Below are 12,988 nucleotides of genomic sequence, written 5' to 3'. Positions count from 1 at the left end.
AAACTTAGATAATAAATCAAATTTTAATATTACATAAAATTTGAGTTCTTATTATAAGGAAATATTAAAACAATTCTCAATCTCCCCTAGTATGAGAAATGTGACATTTGCTCTCTTGGTCTCCCCTCTTCTCTAATTTATTTACCACCCTTCTCAGAAGTATGGAATTTAACATAAATTATTCATTATGATATAGTTACTACTCAGGCAAAGCAAAATTTGTATAGCCTTTAGTCTTATTTACTAATGGCGTCAAAAACTACAAAATCAGAACCACTTTCTACACCAACCTGTCACATCATCTCTTTTATAAATTTCCAGTAGTTTTCTCTAGCATTTGGATTTCTATTGGTTATAAATAATACAGTATTAAACATCAGGGAGAACTACTGATGTTTAATACTGTATTATTTAATGCTTTGAATGTGTAAGGATTTCAAAAAACAAAAGATGTTAGTTTAACAAGAGTAGAAATCACAATAATCAATCACTAAAAAATGTAAAAGTGCAAAAAAAAAAAAAGAGGAATTTGCAAAATTTTACTTACAGTTAACTCTTTACTAATCTCTGGTTCTACAGTCTCTCTCTTCTGGATAAAAAATTCTTTGGATGGATCCAACAGAATTCCATGTAACATCCAAGCAGTCAGCTGTTTGTACAAAATATGGTGGCAACTTTTCAAGATTCTGTAAGAATATGTAGATTAAATTACCTTTGTTTCAAATGGATTCTAGCAGTTTAGTTACTTTAGTATATAATATTGAAAATTTTACATTTCACAAATGTTAAAACTAGTTGAAATATTTATAGTAATATTAACCACACATATATTCTATACTTCTGTTACATTACAAGAACACTAACTATTGAGGATTTGTTAATTTTATTAACATTATGAATAAAAAACCCATAAAAACACTACAGTAACCTAAATTTTTTATCCTTATTCAACTCTGGCTCTTTTGTCCATGTCACATTTGTTTCAGTGTTACACTCAAAATATATTTAAATAACTCTTTATTATTATCATCATATATCAATAAACTTAACAAGAAAATTTAGTTTATAATATAAATTTGTGCATTATCTAAGTTTTAATTTCTTAATTTCAAAAAAGAAATGTTTAAACAAATTCTCAATCTTTATTTCTTGTGTCACAATGCATGTCTGAGCTCCAATTTCTCCACTTCAGAACTTTTTAACAATAAAAATTAGCTGCTACATTTTCAACCAAGTAGAAACATAAACTATACAGAATTACAAGCAAGAATCTAAAATTTAAACCTGCAACCTTTTCGGTTTGCTGAGATATCAACAAATTTGTCAAACCTACCAGAGAAGACCCTCTCTGACTTTTGAAATTGTTTGCTAATCAACCTTGTATGGCTGATGAACATGTTTATAACCAACAGAAAAAGCAGATTCTCCTTTACAAAAATCACACAAATTGTTTAGTTTTCCTGCCACAAACTATTAGTCAGTGGTTCTAGTGATATTTTTTTGCTCCAAACACTAAAATAATATTTTTACATATTTATAGCTTACTTAGAAAGCTAGGTAAATTACATTCTATTGACTGATATATTTTTTGTATTATAAAAGGCATACTTGAAAGCTTTATGAATTCATTTTTGGACATCCAAGATTGTGAGACTCAACAAGGCTTACAGTAGAACGTCTTAAATTTTTGCTTAAGTGCAAACAAGCTCAAGTATGCAGCAAACACTGCAAATCCCTATTTTTATGTATATATTTTCTATAAAAATACTGAAATGTAAAAATTAAAAACATTTCAGCTTAGCCTAACAAAACTTCAGTAAAATAAAATATCTCAAGTTCCACAAACATGAGCTTTTGTGTAACATAACACCTCAAAATCACCTGCGCTTTATATTGCTTTTGATGGAAGGATATTTGCTCCAGTGGCCGCAAAGTACAGCAATAAAACCATTAAATTAAAAAGAATCAGGTGAGCAGTTCAAACTGTTACGCAATTTGGAACTTTCTGATCAATAGTGCAGTCAGTGCAGTGTAAAAAACTGAATTATTAATTTTACTCCATACTTTTCAACTTTTCAGTTCATAGTAAATTGATGAATTTACTACAGTTAATGTTACGGTATATAAAATATAGTTTTACTGAAAACTTCTGGTATTCATTTAGGAGGTTCAACAGGTTATATGCAAATGAAACAAGGAAACTGTAAGGTGAAAAGAAGTACTTTTAATTTTATTATAAAATCTTATTTTTTGTGTACAACAGACTTGTACTGCTTATTAAAAGCCTGCTAAATTTTTGTGAAGACATACATAGTAAATTTAGAATTATTCACAGATATGGAGTCAGTCAATTTGATTGAGCCTATGAACAGATGGCTAAGCAGCTTCTAACACCTTTATTTTTAGATAAATTAGAGTGTAAAACTTATTACTTTGAAGCAGCTTCTTTCACCAGAGGAATGCCAGAGGAGGTATATTTATAAACTGCATCAAGGATGCGACAACCAGAAACCTGAAAAGAATGAAAGCGTACAAATGATAATGGCCATACTAAGAATTTGTATGCATATTTTCAGTAAATTTAAAGTTACAAGTAATGCAGGCTAAATACAAGACATATGAATTTTGTATAAATAAAAACATTAAAATATGAAGGCTTTGAAAAATCATTAAAAAAGTTGACAAATCTATTAATTATTGACAAACAAACATTACATTTTTCGTTTTGAAATATGAAAGAATATAATATTATTTTGTATAGTTTAAATGAAGTTCACACATTCTTATTATTAGTATAATATAAAGTCTGAACTCAATTTTTAAACACAAAATACACAAACAAAATTTTAAAGGTAATAATATTCAGAAAAATAAAAAAAGAAGCCTAATTGTCACTTGAAAACTGAAACTGATATTTTTTCCAGTATAGAGACAAATAAAGCAACAGTCTGACATCTAGGATTAAAATAAAACAAAATGTTAGAAAGTGTGACTAACCAAGACTGTACTTGGTGAAACATTATGAATAGAAAAGAAAAAGATAATAAAGGCCAACCATTTACATACTATTAGAATAAAAATTTTATTTTACTAAGACTGACTGAATAAAAGGCTATGGTGATTCATAGACAAATATTTACTAAAGATACTTTATTATAAAATTTGGTTTTTTGTGTGCAACAGACTTGTAATGTTTATTAAAAGCCTGCTAAGTTTTATGAAGACACACATAATAAATTTAGAACTATAGTAAACATAGCTTCAGATATACGGGGTCAGTCAATTTTATTGACACTGTGAACTGGTGGTTAAGCAGTTTCTTGACACCTACTGCCCTCTATATGTCCAAATGTTTGCTCACCATTAGCCTTGTGCTCCCACCTACATCCACATGTTACATGCAAGTGAGCATGCAACATCACTCCACCAATAGAAGTGGAACACACCCTCTCAGCACAGCTGACTCCCTCTATACTGTAGAACCCAATGTTCACTTTGAGATTAGGCCAAATGGAAGCACCAGATGTGGGGAGGACAGATGAGAAGCGTGAGTGGATAAGTATCTATTAGAAATACATGTTCAGTGTAGGAAAATGCTAACTTCTGATATAAGAACTTACCTCCTCTCATATAACACTTAGAATCCTACATTAAAGTGATAAAAGGACAGGTACAAAGTTACCTAAATGAGTACCCTTCAAAAAATGTCTGAAGAAAACCCATGGAGTGTGACATCTGTGTGTAGAGGAACACACCATGGGAGACTATCTCTGTACCAAGTATACTCCTTGCCCATCATAAAATAGGTGGAAAAAGAAGCACATCCAAAAGAAACTTGGATGCACCCAATAGTACAGAGTGGCTAAAGAACAGCAGACTGTAATCACTGGGTCAATTCCAGTCCAAATCCAGGCTGGAATGGGAATGAATCACCCAGACCAGGGTAGAAGGAGGGTCCCTATCATCTTCATCTCAGACCCAGGAATCAGAAGAGAAAAAGAACTTCCTTTCTGAAAACCCAGGACAGCAAATGCATGCAAATGCACTACATAGCCAACATCAGCCATCCTGGTGATGGTTAGAAGGTAGAATGTAACAATAGAAAAGGACGTGGAAACTGGAACAGAAGAAGGAAGACATGTATGCAAATTAATATCATAGAGCACGAATCAAACAGAGGAGACTATCTGGATTGTAAAAGGAATACAAAGGAGAAATAGAAAGGAGGAATACCAGCAGGAAAGTAACGATTCCCTCATGAGCCACTAAAATTTTGGAAAGGAATGGTAATGGATACATGATATGTTGAGAACACATCTGACGTACGAAGACCACCAGCAATAAGGAACAAAGTAGGTGGGATAAGGAACAGGTAGTCAATAATTCAAAAGGAGGCTGGGTAAGAGCAAAAAGAATGACATTGAAATCCAATTCTTGATGGAGCAGAGGGCAAGAAGGAATGGAGGAGACAAAAAGGACAAAAACAAGAGGGATATGACATGAGAGGAATAAATATGGCAGTAAAGAAAGAAAAGGGAGGTAGAGGATAAGGCTGCCCCATAATCTGCAAAGGACTACACAAACAGATCACTGTCAAACTGCCAAGTGAAATATGGAATGGTGAGGAATGCAAGGACTTAAAGGCAAGTAACCATGGTGCTCAGACAAATGGCAGAATATGCCTTTGTCTTTTACAGACCACCAAGAAAGAAAGGCAGACCAAATAGGAGATAAGGGACACCATATGTGCAGAGAGTTCAGATTACCCCACAATGGACCAGATTAGAGTCAGGCATGAAGCTGGAGAGCAGGTAAGGCAAGATAAAATACCAATAAATAATACTGGAAGAGAAGGGGCCTGGACAGAAGAAGAGTCGTTGGAGGAGATGACTGAAGCAGTGGAATAATAGGAAACAAAAGTTGTGCAGGTCATAATGGGGCAATGAGAGAGGCTCAACACAGAGTGGCTTGGATGACAAACAAAACCTGGGGAAGGAGATAAATAGGCAGGTAGGCATACTTGTAGTTTCATGGATCATTCAATAGTCACTGAAGGTTATGTAAGGGAGTATAACCCATGGGAAGAAGGAATTCCACAGAATCCTAAGTCCTAAAAAACAACAGAACCTCATTAGCAGCAAATAAAGGAGAGGATTCAGCACTGATAACCATTAGCTACATCAAACACAACTGAAGTGGAGAAGGCTGGGCCTGACTAAGGAAGAAATTGAAGAAAACCCCATAAAGGATGAGATACTGGGTCAGGACAAGAAAGGACTTCTCCAACAAAACAAGCTAACCCATACCTGTAGCTTTCCCAAAAGAAAAGCATGTGAGTGTGAGATGCCTGAAGAGATGGAGACAAAAGGTAGCCAGTCATCCATGTGATAAAGAAAACTGCAGACTGTGGAAACATAGAAGATGGGAAAAGGTCATGATCACCAGACCCAATGGTAAAGTGTGGAATGAAAAGGACCTGAACCCCCAAAAACCAGAATGAAGGCAATGCTGGGATGCAGGGGAAAATAAATATGTGAAGAGAAGCATCTGAGATGTTCACCTTGGTCAAACAAACACCTGGAATAAAAATACACCAAAGGGTGAAAAAAAAAAACTCCATTGCAGATTGAGGAAGATCAATGATAAGGTCCAGGTTGGAGAATAATTACAGAACATCAACTGTGTTGTAATAACGAATTAAAAATGACCAGGAAGAGAATCCTAGACAAATATAATTGACCAGTAAGATAGAGTGCGAATTGAAAAGAACCCTTACCAATTCTGATAAACACTGGTGAGAAAAAAAAGGTATTCCAAAGAGGAGGTAAGAAAAAGGTCTGGGAGGAGTGAAGGAAGGGAATGTAAGAGTCCTATTCACATATGAAGCACACAAATATCTACAGTGAATGCATATAGTAAACGTAGCTTGCCTTGAAAACCTGGAAAAAAGGCACTGGGAAAGAGGAGGAAGGAGTTAATAACACAGGAATAGGCCACAACAGGGTTGGGAATGTTGATAAAGAAGGAGGAAAATTAATGAGAAAGTACCAGTTTGGACTCCAATAGGGTAGGAAGACTCCCAAACACTGACAGTTGCCTTATGGAAACACGACAGCCAAAGAACAACAGAAGGTTTGATCTGGAAAAGCTTGTTATCATGTTACTCACACCAAGCCGAGCCTTCAATACAGGATCATAGTCCATAAATGGGATAGGCATGGCTGTGACAGCACCAGAGCATATGGACTTAGCTGCAGTGTCAGCGAGCTCATTCCCACGAATACCAACATGGCCAGGTTTCCAGAAAACTGAATACTAGTGGAAGATAGAGAAAAATGTACCAGCCATTGTTGAATAAGAGGGTGAAACTAACGTTAAGCAATTCCAGGGCCACTAGAGAGCTAAAAGAGTCAGTATAAGTAGTACAATCAGTGTGCTGCATATCTTCTACATGATCCAGGGCAAGAAAAATGGCATACAACTCGACGGTGAACACTAAAACTGTAGAAGGGGATTCTGCGAGCAACACCGAGCCACAGCAAACCATGGCAGAGTCTACAGAGTTACCTGATTTTGAATCATACATGTAAATGGAATAGAAGAATGGTTCAAAAGATGTTCAATAAAGAGAAGTTGATACTTCTAATCGGAAGTATCCACCTTCCTCAGATGACTCAAGGAAAGGTCACATCTTGGGATGGTAATAAGCCATGGTGGAATGGGCTTATCATTGGGGACAGGAACATCATCCAATGCCAGACCCAATTCATCCAGTTGCACCTGGATACAAAGGCCAGAAGAAGGAATTGCAGACCGTCTATTCTGAAAGAGCACACCGAGGAAGAAAGACACAACCCCAGGTGGGATGCTGTGGTAAGGATTGAAGCTTGGTAGCATACTGTAGAGAAAGTTGGAAATGACAGAGGTAAAGAGGAAGTTCGTGGGACTTGATGTACAAATTTTTGACTGGAGTAGTGTGGAAAGTTCCAGTGCAGAGCTAAAGGCTCATATGGTGAATGGGGTCCAGCATCTTCAAGGGTGAGATCCTGGTAAAACCAAAGACCAGATATCCATAGTCCAGTTTGGATCAACTGAGGGCACGATAGATCTTGAGCATAGAACACTGATCTGCTCTCAAAGAGGTGGAAGAGAGGACACAGAGGATGTTTAGTGCCCATGTAGGTGCTTTATGTGAGGAATGAAAGTAAGCTTACAGTCAAAGATAAGCCAAAAACTGTGTCTCAGGAACCACAGGAAGAACATCATCACTGAGACAGAGTTTGGGATCGGGGTGTAGACCCCGCTGGTGGCAGAAAACATCAGGAAAAACGTTTTCCTTCCAGATCTGGTTAAAAACAACCAGAAGAATAGCAAGAGAGGCAGGAGAAAGATGGCACAGCATCTCATAATGAACATCATCAGGTCTGACCCATGTACTGCCAGATCAGTGAAGAGCAAGTGTGAGTTCCACCACTGTGAGGGGGCAATTATAGTCATAGAGACGATCGGCCTGAAAGGAAAGGGGATCGCTCTGCCTGAGACTTGATGGCCAAGAAAGTGAAGGAAGAAACAAAAGTGCTAGATGCATGAGAAAAGTTCAAACCAAGAGTATCAGCAATGTTCTGTACATCAGCAACTTCCTGGCCATTGGAGAGGAAGATGGAAAGGGGATGGGAAAAATACCTCCCATTTACCTTCCAAATCTTTTATCATATGACTTTGGAACTGGTAGGAGAAGAAATGCTAGTTGTGAACTTAATCCAAGGTTCCTTTTACCTTTGATATCTGACCTGCCAAGCATGTGCCCGCTGGAAAGTGATGCAGTTGGAAAGATTGGGTAACTGTGAAAAGTATCTCAAGCCCATTTCTAAACCTTCCATGCCTGATGGCAGGCTGGAGACCACCATGGATGAGGATACTGTAGGAAATGTGTCGAGGTTTCAGGTATAGAAGGAACAGCTGTTTGAATGGAGCAACCAGTTACTGCCTCCACACAGTCATTAACAGATGGAAAACTAATGACAGCAGTATCAAGTTCCAAGAGAGAGAGAGAGAGGTGAAAGAGAGCCAGTTGGCCTGGTCTAACTTCTACCGTGACACTCAGGTCAGGTGGCATCAACCACAGCCAATCTCCCTCAAAACGATAGGAAAATTATCACTGCCCTGTGGGTCACTGTCAACCCTCCAAGAAAAGCAAGAGAAAAGTGAAGGGGACCAGATAGATAGATAGATTAATAGGAGTAAAAGACTGAGTAGGTGCATGAAAATAAGTCTAAGGACCAGTACTGAAAAGATAAAGGTTGTGATCTGAGAGCATATGCTCTACAGAATTACCCCTCCCATTAATATTAGCACAACTACATAGGGGATTATGTCCATTAAAGTCTCCCAGGATTGAAAAGGGAGACAGCAACTGTTCAATATGAGCATCAAGGTCTGATTGATCATAAGTCTCTCCAGGAGACAGGTAGAGAGAACAAATAGTGATGGTATGACCCAAGGAAGCACACAGAAGGCTATGGCCTCCAAGGGTGTATCAAGTGGGACAAACAAGGTGGGCATGCACTGGTCAACCAGCAGCACCACCCCTCCATGCACTAGCCCATCACACAACCTGTACTTCCAGTATAAAAAACTGCAAAAGGGTGACAGTATTGGCAGGTTTCAGGAATTTTCCTGTAAGGCAATACACACAGGATGATAGGTATCAATCAAGGCCTTAATGTCGTCCAAATTAGAAAGGAAACCTTGACTTAGGTGGAGGAGAACTGGGCAGAGAACCCTTTGTTTACAACCACGCCATTTTTCTTTGCTAGAAGGTCTGCCGACCTCCATGGATCCTGCCCTTAGTCGAGTGAGCAGATCTCTGTTATTAGACTTAGATTCCAGCAACAGAGGGCGTGAACAAATAATCATTCAGGCAGACACCAGAAGCTGGGGCCAAAGGAGGTGGACCCAGGTAGGCACTGGAAGGAATGGTGGGGATAGAGATAGGAGCAGACATGGACTTGTCAAGTTGTTTATCCACAGAGATGAAAAGGCACTTCACATGATGCGAAAAAGACTGACAGAGGCATGGAAAGGTCTGTCTGCACACCCACTGTAGCAGTGAAATGGAGTGCAGCAGCTTATGTCTGTGAGGGATTGAGGAGCTTTCAAGCCTTCAGATAAGAAATGTTGTTAACCATTTTTAAACACTGTTCCTCTTTCTCCTCCACCCACTTAGGGCAAGATCTATAGTAAGAGGGGTGGGAGCCACTACAATTAGCACAGTGAGGGTCCAGTTCCCACTTGTAGGTGTCGTGGTCTTTGCCATCACAATGAGCACACGTCAAAGAACCACAACAAGATGCCCTCGACTGACCGAACCACTGACACTGGAAACATCTGAGGGATAGGAATATATAGCCATACCTTACAGTTCAGATAACCTGCCTTGACAGTGGCAGGTGGACGTGGTGTCAAAATAAGAACATTGCAAGGAAGCATAATTCCTTCTTTACAAGTGGAGTTATGTCGCACTGCAGAAACTCCTTGGTTGGAGAAACCGGCGAGGATCTCTGACTTAGGTTTGTTCTTCAAATTTGTCTCAACAATGACTCGTTGAGAGTAATTCAAAGTAGCATAGGGAGTAACCTCAATGGGTATATTCCCAATGGCCTTTAAATTCAGGAGTTTACTGTGTTTTCGTGTAGATGTTTAAATCAAGATGTCCCTAGAACGTAGCTTCTTAACTGACTTTGGAGAGCCAGCAAGCCCCTCTAATCCCTTCTGAATAAAAAAGGGAGACATGTGCTCTAAAGGTTTGTCTGACAAGGAATGCAAGATCACAAAACGAGGTACAGGTTCAGAATGGGTTGAAGATTGCTGGTCACAGTCGTTTACCAATCAGCTGTTTTTTTTACAATTTTTTTTTTAGGACTTTTGAGATCCATAATAAAAGGAGAAAGATCCAGTGCCTACTGACCCTAGCCCAACAAGTCCATCCGACTGACTCTTGGGGGGGGGGGGGTCACCTTTAACCCACCCATCTACCGAAATTCAAGGCCAAAAGTGGTGTGTTGCAGTGCCCCAAACACCACTCAATCACCAGGATCCTCTCCATCCCTTCACAGGTTGCCACACACTGGAAACACTTGGGTGGATGTTCAGATCCCAGAGGAGGTAACTGAAAATACAGAACCTTCCCTGGTAGGTCCCCTCACTACATACAGAAATTCACCTCAAGGGGAATCAAACTATGACTAATGGAATTTGTTATTAAAATAGTTCCATTATTCTTCACCTCAATTTTAATGCTTAGAAATCCATAATTATGATTACGATGATTATGGGTAGCTTGTGGGCTGATACTCGTATGTGCAATCCAACATCATGATGCTAATCTGCTGTTCTGATCTCTTATAAAAGTACTGAGGAAAGGATTTATTGGCAAAAGTGTGGATTATTTTCACAACACTTCTCAAAGATCACATGGACTAAGGAGTGAATAAGTTTATGTAGTCAAAGCAATATTCTACATTAACATATCAGGGGTTAGAATATGATATGTTGAAATTTCTTGGCCACTTTAACATTAATACTGCATGCAACATTCATTTCCATGTTCCCCTTTCCTCATGACTTCAAATGGCTGTCTTTGGAAAATTAACTTTATAAAACCTATTTAGCAGTACACAATGGGATTCAAAGGCAGATTCAATGAATATTGGTTCATTACTAACTGGGATATTATGTCTCAATACTTTTGGTAATGGTGTATTTAAAACTGTGGAAACATTTATCAATTATTACTGAAAAATCAGTTTTTATTACCACTGAATCACACATAAAACTGAAAAATTAGAAAACAGACACATGGATGACAGTGAAGAAATTAACTGAAACTCTTAAAGCCACAGTCTTCCAAGTGAGATTTTGAATTTGTCCTCAGCTACATTTATTTTTTTAACGTATGTTTTGTTGAATTTCTTATTAATAATATGTCATCACTACTTTGTTTTCTTCTTTTACATTTCATTTCTATACTACTTTGAAGCATTTATTCTTTACAAAGCCCAAGTTTGTTGGGTTATTTGTTATTCAATTTCTCTTAACTAATTGACATATAGATGATCTTTAAAATAATGTTAGTTTGTACAATCTACCTGATTTAGGATCTAAAATGGATAACCATCAAATATCTAAAGTAACTGATAAAATACCTGATAAAAGAAAACGATGGGTTAAAAAACTATGATCAATGCATAGCCTTGCCAGGACTACTTCCTCCTTCCGATCCTTACGGAAGCAAGACGGCTAAAGACCAACAGAAGGTTTGATCTGGAAAAGCTTATTATGGCGTTGCTCACTGCAAGTCGACTGCCAACTGGCACGAAGCTGTGCCTTGAAGACAGGACCGTAGTCCATGTATGGGACAGGCATGGCCGTGATGGCACCAGAGCAGACGGACTTAGCTGCGGTGTCAGCGAGCTCGTTCCCGTGAATACCGATGTGGCCAGGGATCCAGAAAAACTGGATGGAAATAGAAAAGTGGGCCAATCCGTGTAAATGGGAAGAGAAGAATGGTTCAAAAGATGTTCAGCAAAAAGAATATGGTACTTCCAATTGGGAGTATCCGCCTTCCCCAGATAACTCAAGGAAAGGTCACAGGATGGGATGGTAATAAGCCATAGTGGAATGAGCTGATCATTGGGGACAGCAATGTCATCCAATGCCAGACCCAATTCAGCCAGTAATGCCCTGATGCGAAGGCCAAATGGAGGAATAGCAGACCGTCTGTTCGGAAAGAGCATTGCCCACTGAGGAAGAAAAACACAATCCCAGGTGGGATGCCGTGGTAAGGATCGAAACTTAGTAGCATACTGTAGAGAAGGTTGCAAACGACGGAGGTGAGGAGAAGGTTTGTGGGACTCAGTGTACAAACTCTGGACTGGAGAAGCCCCAGATGGTGAATGGGGTCCAGCATCTTCAGGGCCAAGGTCCTTGCGGAACCATAGATCAAAGACCCATAGTCCAGTTTGGATCGAATCAAAGCACGATAGATCTTGAGCACATAACATCGATCTGCTCCCCAAGAGCAGAAAAAGAGGACACGGAGAATGTTGCACACTTGACACGCAGCTGCTTGATGTGTGGAATGAAGCTAAGCTTACGGTCAAAGATAAGCCCCATGAACTTTGCCTCAGGGACCACACGAATGACTATATCTCTGAGATGGAGCTCGGGATCGGGGTGGAGACCCCGTTGGCGGCAAAAATGTATGCAAACGGACTGCCCTCAATCAGTTGTTGACATGGACCACTGCAAATGGTTTTAAATTCTCTTTTTCTAAAACTGAAGCTGCCGCTCAATAAACCTCATGTTCTGCCAGTCGTCCGAGATGTGGAAGTCGTTGACATAGAGCCCATTTGCAACAGTCGGAGGAAGATTTGTAGTGATGGCATTAATTTTAACACTAAAATGTGTGACACTCAAGACACAGCCCTGAGGGACTCCATGTTCCTGTGGGAAGGAACGGGAAAGAGTGGAACCCACACGGACTTGGAATCGCCTGTTCTGTAAAAAATTGCGGATAAAAATGGGTAAATGGCCACGCAACCCATAGGAGTGGAGGTCCTGCAAAACTCCGTACCTCCATGTAGTGTCATAAGCCTTCTCAAGATCAAAGAACACAGAAACAAGGTGTTCTCTCTTGAGAAAGGCTTCCCTGATCGATGTTTCAAGTCGAATCAGATGGTCCATGGTGGATCGCTGTCGACGGAACCCACATTGGGTGGGTGAGAGGATCATGTTTGATTCCAGGAACCAAACAAGACAAGCATTAACCAATCTCTCTAGGACCTTACAAAGACAACTGGTCAAAGCGAGGGGACGATAATTAGAATGAATCTTGGCATCCTTCCCAGGTTTGGAGAAAGGGAGGACAATAGCATGGTGCCAAGCATCTGGAAAAATATGCTCCTGCCAGATTGGGTTAAAAATAACC

The 12,988-nt window shown here is 39.1% G+C and overlaps 1 protein-coding gene across 4 annotated transcripts in view; it reads right to left on the bottom strand.

The window, feature by feature from the left end:
• LOC106467840 (gamma-tubulin complex component 4-like) overlaps positions 1-12,988 on the bottom strand; it is a 136,392-nt gene that overhangs the window by 47,958 nt on the left and 75,446 nt on the right. For all 4 annotated transcript variants that reach the window (XM_022396040.1, XM_022396041.1, XM_022396042.1 and 1 more), the window contains 2 exons: positions 2,433-2,512; positions 548-686 (listed from right to left, as the gene is read on the bottom strand). In XM_022396040.1, coding sequence (XP_022251748.1) covers positions 548-686; positions 2,433-2,512 — 219 coding nt within the window. The remainder of the gene's footprint in view (positions 1-547; positions 687-2,432; positions 2,513-12,988) is intronic.

This window comes from Limulus polyphemus, unplaced genomic scaffold (assembly GCF_000517525.1).
Source record: "Limulus polyphemus unplaced genomic scaffold, Limulus_polyphemus-2.1.2 Scaffold2762, whole genome shotgun sequence".
NCBI classification, from domain to species: domain Eukaryota; kingdom Metazoa; phylum Arthropoda; class Merostomata; order Xiphosura; family Limulidae; genus Limulus; species Limulus polyphemus.
Note: the sequence above shows the minus strand (reverse complement) of the source record. Positions and strands in the feature narration are given on the sequence as shown.